Source organism: Crocodylus porosus, unplaced genomic scaffold (genome assembly GCF_001723895.1).
Source record: "Crocodylus porosus isolate Cpor-Errol unplaced genomic scaffold, CroPor_comp1, whole genome shotgun sequence".
NCBI lineage: Eukaryota > Metazoa > Chordata > Crocodylia > Crocodylidae > Crocodylus > Crocodylus porosus.
Genome location: NW_017728886.1, coordinates 103,442,018 through 103,464,648, shown reverse-complemented (window position 1 = coordinate 103,464,648; position 22,631 = coordinate 103,442,018). Strand labels below are relative to the sequence as shown.

The 22,631-nt window shown below is 43.0% G+C and overlaps 1 protein-coding gene across 1 annotated transcript in view; it reads right to left on the bottom strand.

Moving 5' to 3' along the window:
- Window positions 1-198: 198 nt before the first annotated feature.
- The window catches only part of ELP2 (elongator acetyltransferase complex subunit 2), a 94,151-nt gene continuing 71,718 nt past the window's right edge, over window positions 199-22,631 (bottom strand). Inside the window, exons 15-22 of the mRNA XM_019540171.1 lie at window positions 20,014-20,109; window positions 19,611-19,668; window positions 8,823-8,895; window positions 8,088-8,277; window positions 5,908-6,029; window positions 4,297-4,439; window positions 3,785-3,898; window positions 199-517 (exon numbers count right to left, since the gene is read on the bottom strand). Coding sequence (XP_019395716.1) covers window positions 361-517; window positions 3,785-3,898; window positions 4,297-4,439; window positions 5,908-6,029; window positions 8,088-8,277; window positions 8,823-8,895; window positions 19,611-19,668; window positions 20,014-20,109 — 953 coding nt within the window. The 3' untranslated portion in view covers window positions 199-360. The remainder of the gene's footprint in view (window positions 518-3,784; window positions 3,899-4,296; window positions 4,440-5,907; window positions 6,030-8,087; window positions 8,278-8,822; window positions 8,896-19,610; window positions 19,669-20,013; window positions 20,110-22,631) is intronic.

The following is a 22,631-nucleotide window of genomic DNA, read 5'->3' as shown; positions in this document are numbered from 1 at the left end:
CTTGGGGGACCCCACTGGTCACAGGGCACCATGACGATTGACTTCTGTCAATTACGACGGGGATTTAATGGGAGAGCATAACCACGTAACCTTAGCATTGACAGCAAAATGGATCAGTTCTAACTGCATATCTGAAATGTCTCTCAAGCCTCCTGGAACAACAGCACAAGGATAAACACATAACATCTGAAGATGCCATTGGCTATTATTCAAGATGTTTTAATAAATTAGATCAATACAATTGTCAGGCATTCCTATTTTTGCAATAGAAAATAAACATTTAAGAGTCAACTGGTAAAAACAAACAAATGACATACAGAGCTGCAAATTAATTTTATTTGTCTGTGTCAGCTAACTCAGCTAAAGGGCGTATCTGTTAATATTGAATATCTTTACAAAGTGATCAGCTCCACAACTTGCAAGCTGCAACCATTCACTGCTGTTCTGGTCGTCATGCCCAGCTCTGCCCACACAATTTCTCCAGCGTAGCCGTTTGAGAGCAAGAGTGTGACTCTGGCTGCAAGAAAGATTTAAGAAAGTGAAAGAAGAATGCATACAGAAACTGCAAAATGGCAAACTCAGCTGGAACGCTGAGTTTAAACATCATCATTTACCTAATTAGCACACTCCTTTCAGTGTTACCAACTGAGAAAAACTGACTTGTCACAACCTGCATTCCAGAATTACTAAGACTATTAACAACACTATTGACATTTTATCCTCTCGTTCATCGATAATTTAAATTGCTAACCACTGATTTTGAGTTTTACCACATTAGTTTCAGGCCAAATCTCTCAATTACTTAAACAGGGCACTGCTGAGTAAAAGCTAGAGAAAAAAAAAAAAAAAAATCAGTGTTACTTCAGTTGGTGAGTCTTTAAAGTAAACATGGACTAAAATCACAAAGTTCATCCATCTTTTATGGTCTGTGCAGGAGGGACAAGCCTAGTACAATGTACTGAGTACCTCTCTAATTTCTAGTTACAAAAGTAGAAAGTGTAGTTCAATTAGATGCAGTACCATGTAAAATAAGGCTGTCTTCTATAGGAGATATCAGTCCACATTAACCATGGTCAGACCCCTCTGATAAAGGGCAAGGTATAATCCTATTATCTTGAATAAGTTTTCTTTTATCCTCTAAACAGGATATAACGTGTATCAGCTCAAAACGGAGAACATCAAGATGACGACAAGATATTTAATTGTAACTAATGGGATTCAAAATTTGTTTTCCTTCTGCACTTGAACAGAAAAAGATTTTTTAACAGCTTTATAAAAGTGAAAGAGTATGAGAATCATTCAGAAAGCCTTGCTAGCCCAGTGACTGGGGTCTTGGTGTAGAATGCAGGAGACCCAGGCCACATCCAGATGAGTGCAGCCATGCAGTATGTGGCACTGCAAACAAGTCTGAAGCACCACATACGGCACATTCAGCTGTTCTCCATGCTGCAAGGGAGCAGAGCAGGCTTGTGGGGTTTTTTTGACCACTGGATATCCAGGGGTGAAAAAAAAAAACATGCAAAAAAAATCAGAGCAGCGCACATGGGGGCAGAGCATGCCAGTAAAAACCAGAGCCTGGTGGCCTGGAGCCATACTCCAGCTGCCAGCCAGGCTCTGAGCAGCAGGATCATTGCTGCTGCAGCCCCAGGAGGATCCCAGGTAAGGCTGCTGGGGCCAGCAAAGTGCTGGCCCCAGCCTCCCCTACCCCACCTAGGGTAACCTGCCACATGCCAGAGGGCACATGACACAGGCAATCCCTGGGGACACCTAGCAGCAGCACAAGGTGTCCTGCTGCTAGTTGTCCCTGAGGAACCAAACATCCACACTCATGTGAATGCGGCCCCAGGCTCTAATTCAGGGGTGGGCAAATATTTGGTCGCATGGACCACTTACCGAGTTTTGGTGAGCTGTTGCAGGGTGTCAGCACTCCTCCTTCCTTCCCCTCAATGGCTCACCAAAACTACCTAAGGGGCTCTGCTCTGTGTGTGGCCAAGCGGCTGAGAAGCAGCATCTGGGAATGGGATGGGCAGGCAGGGCTGGGGTCACAGGGCCATAGCCTGGAGCAGAGCCATGATCTATACCCTGCACACCCCTGTGATGACTGCCAGCTAAGCAGGTAGGGAACCCGCAAGGAAATGCAGGGAGCGAATCACAACTCTGCCCTGGGCGCTGGCCCTGTGCTGTCACCACCCAGAGATCCCAAGGATGCTGGGCTCTCAATGGAAACCAGCCAGAATCTGTGTGGGCAGGTGGATGGGATGAGGATGCATGGAGGTGAGGAATGGCATCTGGGAGCAGGGCGGGCGGGCAGGGCCAGGTTTGGGATCTTGGGGAGGTAACACTGTAGGGTTAGGGACCAGGTCAGAGCCACGATCTGCTCTCTGCATGCTCCTGCCCCGAGCTGTCACTGCCCCATGATCATGGCCCTGCCTGCCTATCCTGTACCGGATGCCACTCCCTGCCCACCAGTAGCCCCATCCCATCCTCCAGCTGTGTGCCCTGCCCTCGCAAGTCCTATCCCTGGCAGTGAGTGCAGGGCAGACAGGCCAGAGTGCCAGAAGGAGCTGGATGGGCCAAAAGGACGGGCTGGAAGGAGCTGCTGCCAGGAAGTCTGGCCACCATGCTGTTCTGGTGCTACTGTGCACCTGGGGGTGGTGGTATTGGCTGCACACACTGTAGCCTGGGCTGGCCCTTGCATCCGGGCCAGGAAGGACTGAGGGACCAGCCACAGGCCAGAGAAAATCCCTTGGTCAGCCAGATTCAGCCCGTGGACCATATTTTGCCCACCCCTGCTCTAGTTCCCGTTTCACCTGATTCATACGTGAATTTGTCATTTTGCATCACTCCAAAGCAGGCAGGTGAAAGGATTTGGACCTTCCTCTGTACCCAGCTATAGAGGGCTGAATCAAACCATAGTAATAATAAAAAACTAGGTGTCTACAAACTTAACTTGTATATACCTGGGCTTCAGCATGGAACCCAAAGCCCAGAGGTAGGCTCAGAGACTCCGTACAGTGTGTAGGGAGAGCTAGGCACTTCAAAGCATAATGAAACATATCTACAGGCTGAGCAGGAAGCCTGAAATCCCATCCAGTATCCAGGTGCATGAGTTAGGCTTCATGGAGGCATCTTTGTTCATGTGGGATCCTGAGGGGTGAAACCAGAACTCTTGCATGCTCAGCAGACCACCTTCAAAAACTTAACAAGAAGGATCCACATAATGCCTGGCCTAATATAGTGGTTAGGACATTCTCTTGGAAAGTGGGAGGTGAATATAAATCACCTTAGGGAAAGGAGGACTCAGAATCCAGATCTTTCACTTAGCGGCAACAGCACTTGACCAGTAACTAGGCTATTAGGCAAAAGAAAGACATCACTACATATTCAGCTGCACACATTCTCAGCCCTGATCAGCTGTAAGCATGGTCTGCCCTTGCGTAAAGAATGAGGTAAACAGGTGGGATTTAGGTGGCTCCAAGCACTGACTTGGATTGCTCCTAGGCAGCTGATCACATTTTGGGTATACTCAGTAACCCAAGAATACCTTAGGAATCTTTTCAGGACAAAGTGAAGGATTCAATTAATCTAGATGCCTAATGAGTTTTGTGGCTACTGAAGGGGTTGATTAGATACTCCTTACGATGCCTAATTTTTAATTAAATCCTGTTTAAGCATTTTAGAGGATTATGAGACTCTGATCCATATCTTAAGGAAATTATTATTTACTGTTGATAGGGTATGTCTAGGTAACTCATGAACTCCTTTGCCCACTCAGAATGCATACCTGTTGTCAGTCTCAAGACATTTGGTCCAGTAATTTAATGCTGATTTCTCCTCACGCTGCTTCCATGTGTATACATTAATCTTTCCACACTCTAACCCTATTGCAATAATGTAGCTATTGAAAAAGAACAATTCAAGAAAACATGAGTTAAAACAAAATAACCCATTAAAAAAAAGAACACCACATAGGTTAGCAGAGGCATAAGGCCAGAGTATTGTATATCATTTCTACATTTCGCAAGCTTTAAAAGCCAATATTTAAGCTGCACAGAGAGAGAATTGGTTAAAGTGAGAAATAAGAACCATCTTCAACAAAAGCCAATTTCAGAGCAGACGCCAGCAAGTTATCGCCTACAGGTTGGACCCAGCCTGCAGACAAGGAGTTACGGGCACAAGTGTTGGTGGTATCCTAGAACCTCCCTGCTCCCCAATCTCTGACCCAGGGTGGGTCATTCTGGCTGGCAGCAAGAAACGGTTGCTCACCCATTCTAGAACACAAAGGCTGAACATCACCTTTTGTCAGGAGCAAGTACTTGGCTGATGCTGACTGCAGTGACTGAATCTCCAGCATCCATTACTGCAGAACATGGCTTGATCTTATCTAACGCCCTCCCTTCGGTAGTTCTGGCTGCATCGCATTCACCCCAGATCACGACCTATTTGAAACAGGAGAAACAGTTCTGGAATCATTCCCCGTAAAAGGTTTTGTGTACCTGTACTTAGAAGAACATCAAGAGAAACAGTACTTCTGCATTATACTGTGGAGGTATTCTGACCAAGTCTCCTCTTGCTCTCATATGCCCCACCCCCCAGTATTTGACAGTTTCTTTGACATGATTTCAAGTCTCTTAAAAACAGTTTAGAATGGGATTATTAAAAACACTGATACTGTATTTTTCTGAATCCAGGGTGAACCTGAATTTAAGACAACTCCAATTATTAGTTTCTATAAATGGAAAAATTACAAAATCATTACAATTTTCCACATGTAGAATCCAATTATTGGAGGTTTTATCTTAACACTTAAATCCCACAGTGAGGAAAGCAGGCAGTCAGGATCAAGCATCTTAACTGCTGTCCCTTACATGCTGCCACCTGCTCCCCCCATACTCCACCAGACCTGTAACAAACCCACCCTGTGCGTGCCCTCTATTCCTCCATCCCACCCCCTGCAGCAGTCTGACCCCACTACCTGACCTGGTAGCAGCAAGTCAATCATGGCAGCTCTGGCCCCCTCCCAACTGCAGCAGTTGCCCCACTCCCATACTCAAATCTAAGATGAGGGGCTTCCCTCCAAGTTAAATGAGGGAGGGGAGACCTCATCTTAGATTTCAGTAAATACAGTAATAGTTGCTAAATGTAGGTCCATTTATAACAAAGACGTGAAATAGGTTACAGAAATTTACATAAAGGGCAAGTACAGAAAACTACATACAGCATGAACTCCATGTGTCAGAGTAAAAACAATTAACATGTTTTCTTAATATTCATAGGTAGGGACCTACTTAATTTGTGGGCAGAAAAAGGAAATTTTGCAACTTGGTCATGGCATGAAGAGCCGATTTTGCATTTCCCCTTACTCCTACCCCATACTGCTGACTGGTGGAGAGAACCCGGGATGGGGAGGAGGGACAAGCGGGTGGCCATCATCTTGGCTGCTGGCTGCTCTTCATATGGCCTTGGTCCCTTGCTACTGATTGGCAGGTAGGCCATGGGAGAGGAGGGAAGGAGGGACAAGGGGGGAGTTGCCATCTTGGCTGCTGGCTGCCCTTTGTGCCATTATACCAGCTAGTGCCTTCCCCTCCCTGGTGGGCTACAAAACAGTGAGGATTCCTGGCTACACTACAGAGCCAGGATTTTAATTTTTTAAGTTGACAATGGACAATCACGAATTATGAATTAAGCCCCTATACCTAGACTATAATATTATACATGTTGAACATTGCAAACTCAAGTACCCTCCTCTGTCTTCAATGATAATATTAATGTGTACGCTAAAACTTATGCATATGTTTAGAAATTGAGAGAATAAAACATCTGCTAAAACCAAATACATTTATTTAAAACCAAGTCTCATTTCCATGTTTATACAGTCTTTCTTTTAGTTATTTTTGTATTAGTTACCTTTTTGTCTCGGCTTCCAGTAATAAAATACTTGCTATCTGGGGTCCAATCACAAGACCAAATGATTCGACTATGCACAGCTGTGTTTTTGTCTGTGTATGCAAACAGACTGAAAACTGGTTCTGGAATAAAACATGTAAACAGGAGAAAAATCCTTGCTTAATTACTTTTTGTAAGAAAACTAACCCTTCTTATTTTGTTTTGAAATCAGGACTGAGAGGGGGACTAAGAACTAGAGGAACTACAGGAATATAAATCAACTACAGGAACTACAGGAATATAGTCAAATAGTCCATAATCCCATCCTCAATAGCCAGGAACTTTGGTGGAAGATGGGACACAAAGCACCTTTTACGTACAAAACATATTCCTTTCATATTTGCTATATCATTACAGTAGCTGATAAAGATATGACTAATCAGATACTATAATGGCATAAAATTACTGATAAATTTAACACCAGAACAGAGTGAAATGATTGTTTGTAAGCATTCTCAATCAAAATGCACATATCAGTGTCAGCAAGGATCAAAACACCCTTTCAAATTCTAATTCTGACATTTAGTTTATTTTTTATATTAGTTTAAAAAGTACATTATACTGACTTTGAAAACCATTACCAATGTAACTTTCACTTTATCATGAGTACATGCATAAGCCAATAACATCCCACACCATGAAGGTACAGCTGCTTGCCTGAAATACCTACAAAAACTATGGAGTACACTGAGATTTGCAATGCTGAACAAATCATCCACTTCTTTCTCATCCACAACAACTTCACTTTCAACAACTTTCCTCTAAACCATGGGCACTAAGATGGCCCTTCAATAGGCCAACCAGTTCATAAGCCCCCTAGAGGAGGAATTTCTGGAAAACTGCGCCAAACTTGCACTGTCTGTGATATTTTCTTCATCTGGACTCGCTTATTGATGTTCATCACAGGTTTAACAACTATCCCCCACCCTTGATCAAACTTTCTCTAGAACACTCCTACATGAACATCAGCTTTCTATCAACCACAATCTACATCTGGAATGGCACCCTATGAACTACTATACACTGAAAACCCACAAACTATGTGACTTTTAATCTGCTAATGCTTTAGTTTGAGTACTAGGGCTCAATACTGTCCCCTGAAGTACAACCCCTTCAGCTCTCCTGTGAAATATGACTTTTCATGTCCACTTTGGAGAAATTTTACAATCTTTGCATTCTCGTATGTCTGAAGGGTGCGCGCCCAAAAGCTTGCAAATAAGATTTTTTTTGTAAAAATCTAGTTGGTCTAATAAAAGATATCACCTCTACCCAGAGTTCTGATTCCTTCTGCCTGTAGACCAGTACGGCTGCAACCTGTATCCCTTATTGCTTCCTGTGAGCTTAATTGAAATTTATCAATATAAGCATGATATCCAATCTGCTTTGCACAAGGTATAGGCAAAAAAAGCCACTATGTCACCCAACCAATCAAGCTGCAATGCTTTTAAAATGCTTTCTATGTTTTTAAAACTACCTTGCAATTCAAAATGTTTCAGGATGGAGATTTTTGGTATCTCTACCCTCTTGTCTGATCGTTCAGCCATGTCTCACTACACACCAGTTACATGGCACTTAGGTCCCATTAAGAAACTAGTATAACCATTCAATCAGCTCCTGCATAAGCATGCATCTTCACCATGTTCAGTGAAGTTAAACTACCTTTTCATAGCGCCAAGAAAGCACCAGAGAGGTGAGAAGAGGCAAACACTGTCAAGCTCAGCTAGCTGACAGCTGTGAGCCAGACATTGGGTGAACACTAGTCGGAGCAGAAATTAGAGACCAGAGCACAACAAGCAAAGGTTTTGATGAAGTTTCTACTAACATTTACTTTTTATGTAGTTCTGACAAGACAGAATTTAATATGTACAGTTTACTTCACCGATGTTTTATTAATTTATGGCTGGCTTTTAATATTTCAATTTGCTTCATGACTGGTCTGGACAATGACTTCAGCACTTAAAAAGAAACAAGTAAACAAAACATAACATTTCCCATTATTCCATAAAAAATAATAAATTTTAAACAAGATAGCATGACATCTAAATTTACTTTGCTAATTTATTCTTATTTTTTTAATTAGTTACGCTAGTTTAATATGTTGACACCTCTTTAAATGAACACACTCGTTCAATATAGCTTACCCAAATGGGATGGTTTATCTTGGTTTTTCCACAGTGACCAATTCCTATCTCGAGAAACTGCTAATAAGAATTTATCATCAGGAGAAAATACTAACTGGGTAACAGTCAGATTGTGAAAAGATAAACTTTGCAGCTGTTTCCAAGAAGTGGTGCTCCACAAAATAATTGCTGCGTGTTCTTTTTTAGAAGCCTGCAAAGACATGAACAAAAATCATTGAGAATAAAATACAGCACAAAGAAAAACAAATGACAAGCTGTAAAATAATAGCATTTTTTTTAGGCTTCCAACTGAGTTACACAATTTGCCTTAGGGAGCTTCACGTTCTATTTTCAATAACATGTTGTGATAGTACTGTAAATATTTGTCCACATAAACTTTCTACTAGCCCTTGGAAGAAGCTGACAGCACTATATGTATGAAATATAATAGTATCTTTACTTCTGAACTTGCTCAACACTAAATACATCATATATCATTTATTCATAAATCTTTGTACTTTCCCATGTCTGTAGGGAAGTGTATTTGTTCAAGAGATGGGCAAACTGGCACAATCAAACCTGCCCAAATTCACACATTAATTTCAGTAGCAGAACCCTGGTTTACGACCTGAATCCTTAATTGTCAACCCTTAAGCCTGATTCCCAATCCTGTCCTTGAGTCTAAATTACAATCCCTGTCAATTTGATAATGCATAAACTCCTTTTACTGGGCAATATTAGAATCTCTCTTCTTACTTTACATGCTGAGGCAATTACAGTCTTTGAATTGTTGCATGCAACACAAAAAATTTCATAGCCATGTCCATATCTGAAAGGAAAGAGAGTAGAAAAAGTTACAATCTTCATGATACATTTCAGGATTAGTATACAAGGCACACTACTGAGTGGGAATATTCATCTGCAGTCTAACACATTTCCTAATTTTTCAGTCGTATTCCTCTATTAGTCAATAATGGCAGCAGTATTTAAAATTGAACTCAAACTATTTGTCAAGACATTTTCTGTTGTTATTTCTGTTATCTACCTGTATTATGATAGTGGCACTAGCTCAGGCCCTAGTCAGAACTGGGTTTCCAGTGTACTAGGTGCTGCACAAACCAAACCAAATTTCCTTATCCAAAGAGATAATGACCCTCGTATCACCTAGTCAACCCCCAGCACAAATGCAGAATTTTTTTTCCTAAACTAGTTGTGCCCAACCTTTCTGGGCTGTAGTTAGATAGATACGTGGTGCAGATTCATTCCATGGACTGGATCCAGAGTGGGATCAGCATGCAGACCTCAACCTCATGCTCTGTATTGTGCCCTGGCCCTACACGCCAGTCCAATCCAATGCATGGGACCAAGTCATCTGGACACAGGGCTTGGAAATACAGCTGCAGAGATGGGAGGGTTGAGGGGGATGGTGGCAGTGTTAATTGCCATCACTCCTCCTCCACTGTCAAGTTTCTGGACTGCAAGGATCCCCATAGGCCAGACTTGGCCTATGGGATGAAGGCTGAACACCACTGTCCTAAATTATCACTAACAAATGGTTATGCAGCTTCTTCTTGAAAAACTACAGCGCAGGCTATTCTACTGTCTTACTGTTAGAATATACGGAAAGTTTTTCCTGGTCTGCTATGCTGCAACTTAAAACCAATGTTTCATGTCCTGCTCTCTGTGTCAAGGGAAAAAATGTCGCTCCCCCTCTTTTGCATGATCATTTTTCAAATATTTGAAAACTGCAATCATGTTTCCTTTTAACCATTTTTCATCCAAGCTAAATGTGCCCCCCCCAGCCTTTCCTTATACTGTTTGTCTTGAAATCCTTTTATCATTTTTGTCTTTTACTCTGGACCCTCTCTAGTTTCTCCACACCCTTAAAAACTGGAGACCAGAACTAGAATAATATTCTAGTCTGCACTGAACTTAATTCTGTAGTCTCTAATCAAGCTCTCTAATATCAAGTTCTACTCCTATCCTCCTAAGTGTTTATGATCCTTCCCAATTTTGTGTCATTTTCAAAGCTGATTGGGAAGCTCTCTATTCTGCCATCTAAATAATTAACTAACATGTCCTGAAACCTCCTGCCATTCTGACATTGATCTGTTTATAACTATCCTTCTCTTGATGTTATTGAGCCAATTATCTATCTAGACCACATTTCTCACATCTTCTCTTGAGACTGTCCCATGGGATTTTATCAAAAACCTTACTAAAAGTACAAATACACTATATGTCCACAGATATTCCTTCATCCACTCAACTAGTTACTTTGTCAAAGATCAGAATGGTTTAGCATAATTTGTTCTTGAAAATTCCATCCTGGATGCAAGTGATCAGCTTTTCTTCCTCCACATATTAAAAAAATATTTTTTATACGTTTTCTCCCGTGATTTCCTAGGTATTTAACCTCAGGCTGACTGGTCTGTAATTCACTAGGTCTTCTTTTCCCCCTCTCCCCTCCAAAAAGTAGAAGACAGGAGAGTGCTTACAACTCTGAAAATTATGCTTCCTCCTAGAATATTCCCTAGGACAGAACAAGCATGAGAAATAGGGAAAGTATACAGCAGCAAATGCTATTCACCATTAAGATTTAAGTTTAGGTGCAGCCAGGTAGAAACTAAGTGACAAAAGTGTGATGTCTGAATCTAAAAGAATTGAGGCTCAACTGCTTTTTGAACTAAATAACTTTGCTTCCTCAAAAGGCAATTTTCTGACTCAGCTCTAAGTATAGAAAGATGCAAGAACTATATGAATATCAAAAGACACTGAAACAAGCTGTTATGATGCAACCATTACATCTGCATGAATCTAGACCAATTCAAGTATATCAAAACTGTTGCAACTTCAACCCTGCTGCTTTCAGGATCAGAGGCAAGGGAATTTAACTCGCTTATCTCCAACAGAATTATGAAGGTTATGCACTTGGATTCTGGACCTGGATCATAACAGCTCATGCAAGCTCCTGAACAGCAGCTTCCCTTCCCCTTTTAAAAGGCTAAAATACAAATTTGTCAATATGTAACCTGGATGGTCCTGGTCCCAAAGTTGAGGAACAAAGATAGTGGTGCTGCACAGTACCGAAGCAATGTCAGGAACAAAACTGGGAAGGAGAGTGGACATAAGAAAGCCAAACCCACAACCTTCAAAAGAAGGGGGCCCTTAATTTTGAAGTTAAGGTTGGAGGAATAAAAAGAAAATAAATATAAAAACTGCAAAACAAACAAGGGGTAGCCAGGCTTTGAATGAGAAAATATGCCCAAATGCTTGCTTCCTGCCTTGTGGTTAAGAGGAACTGAAGTGGGAAATGTGCAGCACCCTTTATCCCTTCAACACTGAAGGCATACCAGAAAAGGAGCTGGGCTGCATTCTACAGGTACCAACAGGAACATTTAAATAAATAATTCAAGTAAAAAGTCTCCCAAGGCCAGGAGCTGAGCATTCCCAAAAGTGAGACCATATGGATAACTGCTCAAAAGAGAATTCAAAAAATTCAAAACTGTAAAAAAATAAATAGGATTAGCCATACCTTACCTGATATTTCAAGTAGAAAAACTTTCCCATTAAAAATAAGTTATAAATATGTGCCTGAACCCCAGATGCAACTCACTGAAAGATTAGCACACTTAAATGCTTTTAAAGACTGGGGCCAGTAACACTCATGTAGATATCTCTACCCCCACCTTTTTTCTTTTTTTTTTTTAAAGTCACAGAGGTCACAAAAGTGTTTATATGGAACCCACTGAACCTGGCCTTATGTCCACGTAAGTCCCAACATTTTAAGCACAGAGAAATCATGTTGTGGGAAAGAACCATTTTCTCTCCTTTTAGCTCAACAGCTTAGTGGTTAGGGAACTTATGCAGGAGACAGGAGATACAGGTTTTAGGCCTCCCTCAGAAGCATTTAAATGTCTATCTCCTGCTTCCCAGCAGAGAACTCTAACTACAAGGTCATATTCTAGGTATTACCTACATCAGGGGTGGGCAAATTCTGGCCTGTGGACCAGATCGGCCTACAATTGTCCAGCAGCTGCTGCAGCGACAGCTCCTGCCTGCCACCAGCTCCGCTGCCTGGGCAGGACCATCCACCTCTCACCCACCACTGGGGTGGGACCCATGCACGCAGGGTGCAGGGCCGGGACAGGGACACAGCCGGAAGCGAGATGGGCAGGTGGGACTGGACAGACCCTGGGATCTTGATGGGGGCTGGGGCCAGGGCAGAGCTGCAATCTGCTGCCCACACGCCCCTGCAATGAGCACAGGTTCCACAGGCAGGAGCATGCAGGGATAGGGTTGCCAACCTCCTGGATTGGCTGACAGTCTACTAAAATCGGCATAGATCTCCCAGTGACTATTGAAAGTGATCTGGGAGATTGATGCTGTGAACAGGTTGAACAGTACAATTAATGACTAAAAGTGCACCAATACATCAGTCCCGTATCGGATTGGCATCAATATAAGGAAAACTGACAGTACTGGCAACCGGCTTTTTGGCCGATATGGCAGATGATGTTGTCAACAAATGCTCTATGCATGTGCACAGTCTCAGTGCAACACACAGGCAGCCAGGAGTAGTCAGGTCTGGCTGGCAAGTCTGTTATGAGGGAAGGGGCATGGGGGGGTACACACAGATAGAGGTCCCTGTGGCGAGAGGGAGTGGGTCTGGGGCAAGGGCAGGCGCTGCACAGCTAGGGCAGGGCGCGGGGCGGGGGTGCGGCTTCCAATGCTACGTGCACTCTGGAAGGGCACAGGGGGCGAGTAGCCCCAGATCTGTACGCAGGGTGATGGCAGGTGTACAGGTTGGGGCCGGGAATGGTGCCAGACTTTTCCCAGCAGGGGGTCTGGGCCGGGGCTGCACGTGGGACAGGCGGCAGCAGCACTGGGAGGAGGGCTATGGTGAATTCTGGGGTGGCTGCTGCCCACCCCGCAGCCCCCTCCCAGCACTGTCACCCCTGCCTCGAGCACAGCCCTGTCCCAGCCCCTCCACCGGGAAGAGCCCAGTGCTACCTGCAGCCCCAGTCCCACCCGAAGCCCACAGCAGCAGCCTGCCCTTGCCCTGTTCACAGATCAAGGGCACATGCCCTCCTGGGGTGCATCTAGGGGCAGAGACTGCCTGTCCTGCACCCCCCGGACAAGCCACTCAGAGCTCCATCCTATGCCCCACCACAGATGTGCAGCACCTGCCCCTGTGCCAGCCCTACTCCCCCCCTCATCATGGGGGCCTCAAACTGCACCCCCACACTCCTTTGGCCATTGGCATCAGCCCCCAAAAAATCTCTATTGGTGCACCCCTATTAATGACATTAAGTCATGTTGGAAAAAATCTCCCAGAGTATCTTCAGTCAGACTTGGCAACCCTAAGCAGAGAATGGATGACGAGTCTGCCCCAGCTCCAGCCCCACGCTGTCACCGCTGCAAGATCCCAGCCCCAGAGCAGCAACCTGCCCAACCACATGCCGTGGAGATTGTGCTGTCATGACCCCGCTACTCCCCAGGTCTTCATGGAGGGGCTGCTGGGAAATGGAATCCAGCTGCTGGCTGGATCCACCATTTTGCCTACCCCTGACCTAGACCCTTCTTCAGCCCTCCTTTTGCAGCCGGCCCACTGCCCAGTCAAGGAAAGGATATAGGTGTATTTAGGAGGAAGAAAAAAACCCAAACAAACAAAGGGGATATGTAGTATCTTGGAAAGAAGGGAGACCTAGTTCCAACCTAGGCCACAGCTCCTAGTGGGGCAGAAACTTTCCCAGTACTGTTCATCTATTTTATCCTATGACTATTAAATGCAAGATACAGTGGATTACCTTTTAAGAGGTAGCTTGGAGAAGCACCTAGGAAATGCCAAGCCTGTGGCCTGGTGGTTAAAGTACTCTGCTGAGAAGGAGATGGAGGTTCAAACTGGTTCTGGGTGAGGGGGACCTAGAACCTGGATCATCTGCTCCCTGGGCAAGGGCCCCAACCTCTAGGATAGAGGGCTAAAAATCAGAAGGGTTCCACCCCCACCCTAATGACAGAGAATCCCAAACAGTGTTCAAGTGCCAAAAACTGAATTTGCACTGCTGTGTATGTGCCATTTATGCACATAAACCAAAATATGAGATCACTTTCAAATCATTTTGCAGCTTGTGCATAATGTCACCCTCAAATTCTTTTTGCTTTAATATGGGCTGCATAGTCTATGCAAATGAGACATACCCAAAACCCCATGTAAGTCACAAAGTTTAGATATCTAATACATTTTGCAGTTTTCCCATTTTCTAAAAAGGACTGCTTTTGTTTTAGTATCTCTTAACCTCTTTTTCTATTTATTTTTCCTTTTAAAACTGAACTAATCTCAGGTAGTAGGCTCTTGTCAGTGGCATTACTTAAAGAATAATTTTGATAACCCTGTTTTAAAAAGCAGTCATCATGATAGAATTGCCACTGGAAAAAAACAGATAGAAAAAAAATTTAAATGATCATAAAGCATGACCAAGGTATGCAAATCTATATGCCACTGAGTACAATCATCAACCCTCTCTCAACCTAACTGTCGATAGTAAAAAGCTAATTCAAACCCCATTCTTCAGAAACCTACAAGTAGGACTTGAACTTCAGAGACCTGCAAGAGCAGGGAGGATGAGGGAAAAAAAAACAGGCATATTTGGGCAGTTGGCACTTTGAGACTATAAGTTTTAATTTACAGAATGTTTTTAGCTGTTACCATTGCAAATAAAGTCCTGTGAATCCAGCTTAACATCTTATCTGCAGATGTGTCTGAACCAAGGAGCTCTCAGAAGTATAAGTATGTCAGTTTATCTTAATCAGATTTTGAATATGTTGCTTGGCCATAAGCAAGTGATGCCTACCATCATTCTTTCCCCCCCACCCCCCCAGTAAAGCCGACACAAGGATTCTAAATAGTACAGAAGTGCATATGTTAAAATATGATATATTCTTGGCGGCATTTCAAAAGTTGGGTTTAGTTTGTAGATGTAAACACTTCCGCCAGGTACAGACATTACACTTTTACCAATATAAGTGATCAGAAATGAGTCTACACCTATAACAGAAGTTCAGCACACACAAACTGGTTTAAAAATGGCAGAACCTAGTCTAAGATTTGCTCCCCACACCAAAGAGCAACTGCATGTTCTGTTTGTTACCAATCTAAACTACACCACTTGCAGAAAACCACAAAACTCAACCCTATAACCCCTTGGGCTTTTTGAATGCCTGTACCTAACCTTAGATATTTTTCTTTACAATCTGAGCCTCACTTTGTAATTCTGTGTACAAAATACCGTCTTGTGAGATAAAAAGTAGACTTTGTTGAACAACTCATCAAATTGAAAGTGATATAACAAGCCACATTTTCACAAAGGCAAGCTCAAAAATCAGCTTGTCTTGTTACTGTGTAATACACAAAACTTTTGTATGCATGTAACAAGGTGCTAGCAATCATTCAACTGAAATTAGTGTGTAGTATTTTAATGAATATTCAAACCGGAAAATGTATAAACTATATAAAAAAACATACTGGTGTACCTGTTTTGGTTTCAAGTGCAAATTTTCAGCATGTTAAATTTATATTGGCATTTTCCAAAAGAATCAACATTAATTTTTTATATAAATCATGTTTTTTATATAGACAGTATTAAATAATACAGTCCCTTAATTGGATTCTTTACCCTAGCTTTAATCAACTAAATATTTATCAAAAAGCAACATTAATTCTTCAAAATTTGGTACTGAAGTTACAATCTGATTAATCTGCAGAGAAATGTGGTTATCAAATAAGCTATTTTTAGCAAGACAGTTCCTAGCCCTGTTTTCTTGCTGCTATGGCAACATGAAAGCTACATTATGCAATTTCATCCGTTGTTTCATTCAAGATTACTGTTGAGTAATGTAACTGAAAACCAAGAATATTTTACATCTTACTGCCCATTTATCAAATTACCTGCTATTAAAAAAATCTAATTCAGAATCTCTAGCAAGAGAAAGAATTCAACTGAATGACTGTAAACTGCTCACAGGCTCCCACGACATAATCTAGTTAAATGTTTTTTTAAATTACATGGACTACAGAAATTCCTAAATACATGGCTGGGCCTCTCCCTCCATCCTGTAACTGCCACTGTATAATTCCAGTAATACTAATGGTCAATCATGATATAACTTAATCATTTACAAAAAAAATCTAAAAAAAAATCTACACCTCTTTCCCCTCCACTCTACAAGTAGGTTTGAACATTAACAGATTAAAGAAAATCACAAGCAATCTCTCTAAGGAGAAGGAACACTTGGAAACAGCATTCTAGAGGTTACCAAAGGCCCAATCTCCCTCCAAAAGTGTGGTACCTTGAAGGTAGGAAAGAGACACAGTAGGAAAAAGGTGCTGTCCACGCTCACAAAATTACTGAATGGAAAAATCAAAAGGCAGTGAGGTTAAGCTCCATGGGCAGATGTGATCAGACGTAAGAGATCTACATCCATCACATTTCTGACTGAAGCACTGCCCTTGAGAATAAAAAAAAGTATATATTTTAACAGCTAGGAGTTCTACCTCTCTGCTACAGGGTTGAGTGTCAGCAGCTATAATACAATAAGTACAATGACTTTACAAATAAGATTACTTGCATCTAAAATATGGTTTCTGTTTCTGTATGTAATAGCAAAACAGGTCTTGAGGGGGAATGGATGGGAATACAATAACCAAGCTTTTCTGCTTGAACTCTGTTTTGTCACTGAGATTTTACTGATCCTGACAAGATACACGGGTTATGAACTGTGTATATAATTCGTCTCACACTGATGCTTAAAGATGGACATTCCAAGCTGAATCTCACGAGAAAGGGACAAAACATTGAAGAACATGACATTTTAAAGACAAAGCAATGACAATCATCCATCATAACAAATAAGGTGACAACCTACCTATGTTAGTGTCCAACATATAAAAAAGTGGCAAAATAAGGCAACCATTTATTTTACGTTTGTTTTACCATTATCCTAAGTTATTTCATCCCTCTGCATCCGTTTTCTCCATTTTATCCATCTGTTGCATTATTATAGTCCTACAAGTTTCATGTACTTTTCTGTACAGCGTCTAGCATAAAGAGAGTCCCAAACCCACCTCCTATAATACAGATAGCAATACACCACTGTACCAGGGCTAGATTGTAACTTGACTATAAGTCTGTGTAAGGCAAGATATGGAAATAGGAGCCTCCCAGTCACACCTTTGGATTTTCAGTCTGGACACCAAACTGGATACCAAACAAGGATGGGGAATGAATAGAAGAAAGGCTTTAGCCATATCACAACAGACCAGACAGCTCAGCTGACAAAGGGTATGAAAATTTGCTATTGGTATAAACTATAAGAAAACTGCTGACCCTTAGAAGCAAAAGTAGGGAGGCATGCAGGAATCCACATCAGACAATCATCTGAAGAACAAACACTTCTTGGGGCATCACGTAGGGTGGTACAACTTGACTAACTGAGCTCTGTCTATCATCGTTACTGGTCCTGTGCTCAGAATCAGCACATGCCAAAAAGTACTTTAGAAATATTCTACTTAGAGGCATCAGTCCCATTTATGTAGTGCTGCTTTTTACCCACATCCCCTATTCAAGTTTCTTATCCATCTAGTCAGCTACCTAGCTATATTTGCTGAAAATCATATATGATAAATATATGATGACATGTGGGGGGGCAGGTGCTGACAGATATGCAGCTCCCAGCTCTAATTTATGGCACTTTACAGAAAGCACCATGGGTTAGAATGACCCCCACCACCTGGCCCAATAGATGGTAAGAGTGACCCCCCCCCACCTGGTCCCCCCACATTGTTTGGTGGGGGTGACTGAGCTCCACTTTAAAGCCAATCCAACAAGAGGAACTACCTGTCTGCAGCCTCTGTCCCCAAGCCGTGTCTTCCTCCCCCACAGCCTGCAGCATGCTCCCCCTCCATCTTCCCTCCCTTCCTGTACACAGCACAGAACTGGAGGAGTGGTAGGGGAAGAGGCACAGGGCTAGGGGACAGAGGCTGCAGACAAGCAGCTCCTCCGCTGGATCGGCTCCAAACCAGAGCTCAGTCCCCTCACCAAACAGTGAACATCTGTTGGGTCAAGGGGTGGGCATTGTTCTAACTCATGGCACTTTCTGTGAAGTGCCATAAGTTAGACTGGGGGAGCTGCACATCTGTCAGCACACACACACACACACAAATCATCATATATTTATTGTATATGATTTTCATCAAATATACATTTATATCTAGCTTTTCAACATCTATTTAGGCACCATGTATTTACATGATGAAATGAAAAGCTTTACATATGAAAAGCTATATATAGTAAAAAGAAATTTAATAGGAAACCTATATGAAAAGCAACACTACATATATGGGACTGATGAAAAGTCACACACACACACATCTATATTAGGGCTGTCAATTAATCTGTGTTAAGGTGCATGATTAACACAAATACCAATTAATGCATTCATTTTTTTAAATGCGTTAAATTGCACGTGTTTTAGAGCCTGTGCCAGGGCTGCCCTGTGGCACCTCTTTGCTGCTGTTACCACCACTTCTGGGCCGCTCAGCGCTGCAGTTCTGACATTGCAGAGGAGCCACAGGGCAGCCCAGACACAGGTTCTGGGCAGCTGCAGCAGGAAGGACCCAGCAGCAGAGAGGGGAAGGGGCCACTTTTCCCCCACACCCAGCAACAGCTTCAGGCCGGCGCCACCACCTGCCCCCACCAGGCTTCCCCACCACCTGCATGCTGCTGCTGTGGCCACCTGGGATAAGTGCCATAGCCTGCCCACCCTCTTCTACCTCCCTCCCTCAGCTGAGGTCACCCCCAGCTGCAGCACTGCAGCCCCCATAGAAGCTGAACTTTGGGAGCTCTGTGTGGGCTGAATTTTGGGGTGAAGGGAAACAGCAGAGATGGGGGGCTGTGGATTGGGACTGAGGGGTACCAGCATAGCTGGGGGGGGGCAAGGAACCGTGGGTTAGGAGTGCAGGGCACTGACAGTGCCAGGGGGCTGCAGATCAGGAGTGATGGACAGCAGTGGAAATGGGTGGCTGTAGGTTGGGAGCGAGCAGCACTGGCAGAGCCTATGGGGATAAAGGACTGTTGATCAGATGGGAGAGGCACTGGCAGGGCCAGGGGTTTGTGGGTACTGTACAGTTTGTATTCTGTGTTGTAAATGACATCAATTTATTTGAAAATATAGGAAGAAAATCCAAAAATATGTATAAAAATAGGATTTTATTATTGTTCAACGGTGCAATTAAAATTGCAGTTAAGCTCAGCTATATTTAACCTCGTGATTTACTGTGATTATTTTTAATCTTTTGACAGCCCCAATACATATATATACACACACATATACAAATATAAATTAAATATCAACTAGCAGAAAAAATAGAAAAAAAGTTATAATGGGTACTTTGAAACACTGTGTACAAGACAAAAAAATTGAATTACAGAGGCTTCCAAGACATTCTATAAGATTTCTGTAATCATATATAACAAAACAACTTACAGCTTTTGAACTTCAGGCCATAATGTATTCTGCAACAAGTGATCTTCTGTGGGAGGTTCTACAAGATATATTTATATAATTTGTTTGGTTTAGTTATGAACTTTTTGGCCAGCTAAGCTCTTTCAACATTATACTCTAACTCGGTGGTTTTCAACCTGTGGTATTTTTGGAAATAGTCTAGAGACACCTGGGGGTCCAGAGACTATAATCGAGTCCACAAAAGATAATTTTGATCAATCAAAAGTATGGGAATACTCACACTTACAATTCAAAAGGGTCCACACCTCAATTTGAAACTTCCAGGGGGATTTGCACCTCCATTCTAAATGTTTTAGGGGTTCACAAATGAAAAAAGGCTGAAAACCACTGTTCTCATTCAAAATATAATCTTTAAACTTCATACCTGTAAGGATCAAGGGTTGAAAGTAAATCTCAGGATACTGATCAGAAATACTATTAAATTTTTCCTTGTCCTCAGCTGGTTGAGCTGCTATGTCTCCTATTCAAAATAGGAATTTAATTCAGTGAGTGAGAGCATACTTGACAACAAGAAACTGTCACTTGGAGAACCTTGCAGTTTTAGAACAGAAATTAGATGAAGTTTTCTCTATTTCCAAAAATATGGTAATAAGGGAATTGTGAACTAGTCATTAACTATAAAACACAAACACATGTTTAATATGCATCTAGGAAAAGAGGGTAAGGGAAATGGATCAATCAAACAAACAGGATGAAATGGAGAACTTGTTACTCAGTTACTGCCATTTGTGGACTGACCTTCCCCCAAGTCTGAGACAACTGGACATTCACTTTCCAAAAATCTTGGGTGCTTTTTAGCCATTAATCTCTAGAAGCTGGCCTAATCTCTAGCTGCTTCTCCCCTTGAGCCACAGGCATATGGAATATTTTGAAAGATACATGGTACCTAAATAATCAGTCTGAGTTTCAGCACCGCTAATAACCATTACTTTTCATTGACTTCAGTAGCAGCTGGCAAGTGCTCAACACAACTTTAGGCATCTACATTCAAATTACTAAATCAGGCAAAATTCAGTCCTTAACATGACCCTGAAAGAGCTATTAGCAAGCTACCCACAGATATCATCTAAGGCAAAGCCGATTTCAGAAGTCAGCCTCAAAGGAAGTTTTCATTCCTTGATTCTGAATATTTTGCCTCCCTTCCTTAACATCAGCAGCACTTATCTGTTCTGAGACCTACTGTATGTGGGACACCTTCACGATGAATGATGCCTCTGCGAGTAAAAAAAAGGTTAAGCTTACAGGGATTAACAAATATTGATAATGTTGCCAGAAGACCAGCTGAGTGTTACACAATTCTTTTATACCTCCTGTTGTCCTCTCCACTCAAAATATTGCTGTGAAATATGTCAAGTTCCTTCCGATCTCATCTACAATTAATTTTATTTACATATGAAAATATGTTTCAATGTACAGAACCACTTATTCCACCGAACTATGAAAGGACTGGTTGCTCTCATGGCCAGATTTGAAATACAAAAGAAAATAAAGATATTTTCCTGAACTAAATCAATTCTACAAAGGTATACTTTAATTGCTTTTATTACATCTAACCTGTGCTACCAAGATCACTATCTTTCATTTGCCAAGTTTTTGAGCATCTTGGGGGGGGAATAATTAATTATGGATTATGAATTCATTTTTTTACACAAAGAACTACCTTGCCCTAACAGATACCGTAAGACACACATCATCTCATGTCAGATAATCTGGAAAGGATGCTCACTCAAATTATATTGACCAAGAAGCAGATCTTATGAGCAGACTCCCAGAAGAAATAGGCTTAACACAGAGCCTCAGTACCATCTGTGATCTATCAGAAACTAAGTATTTAAACACAGATGGGAGATAATATTTTAGCCCCAAACTTATGCTTTTCTGAGAGAAATCCAAAAGAGCTGTGTAACAGGGAACCAGAAAGCGCCTGTTATGTTAAAAGGAAAGTGTAGCAGGCTAAGCTGAATCAGGGACGACTTGCAGCTAGGAAACAAGCTACAAGCTAATGCAGGAGTGGGCAAAATATGGCCCGTGGGCCAGATCCAGCCCACCAGGCCATTCTATCCAGCCCACAGGACCCCTAAAAAATTTAGAAAATTAGTATTTATCTGCCCCAGCTACCTATCAAAAATGACAGAAGCCAGGGCCAGCAGGACCCTGGGGAAGTCACTGTAGGACCCTGAACAGCAAGGCCTACCCAGCCCTGGGCCTAGCCCCATGCCCCCAGCCAAAAGCCCCTGCCTAGCAGAGGCTTCTTGCCTGGGATCATTGGGCTGCTCCTGCCTCCCTGTGCTGAAGCAGGAAATTCAGGTAAAAAAGGAGGGGCAGGGAAGACCGCAGGCAAATCGCCCTAGTCCTTGGGCCAGATCCTGCTGAGTCCTGCAGCCCAGCCATGTGGCCAGAAGCCGTATGGCACGGAGCAGCCAACTGTCGAACAGGAAAGTGGTGGCGGGGGCAGGTAGAAGCAAGCAGGCATGTGGGAGTGTGGGGCCTGCACTGGTGTCCTGGGACCAGTGCCAGCAAGGTCCAGAACATGGTGGCAGGAACACGGCGTGTGGGCTGGCAGGGTTCTGTGGAGCTGGACTGGGCTGCACCAGCAGGGAAAGAGGGGAGCTGGCCCGGTTCCACAGAGCCCTTGCCAGCCAGGACCCCACTTTCCTGTTGCCCTGCTCTGGGCCCCGCTGGCGCTGGCCCTGGGACACCAACACAAGCTCCATGCTCCCACTCGGCTGTCACTGGCTCCCACGCGCCTGCTCACTTCCAGTCTCCCTCGCCTCAGCATTACAGGCAGGGACCAGCACATGCAGTCCCAGTCCCACACACCCTGCACTCGCCTATCTGGGCTGAGCAGTGGCGGCAGGGGACAAACTACTTAGAGTGGGGGAAAGTGGCCCTTCCCTCTCCCCATGACTGACAGTTCCTGGTGCAGCCACCCAGAGCCCCTGTGGTGCTGTCCTGTGTCTCTGCCACCTCTGGGCTGCCCCA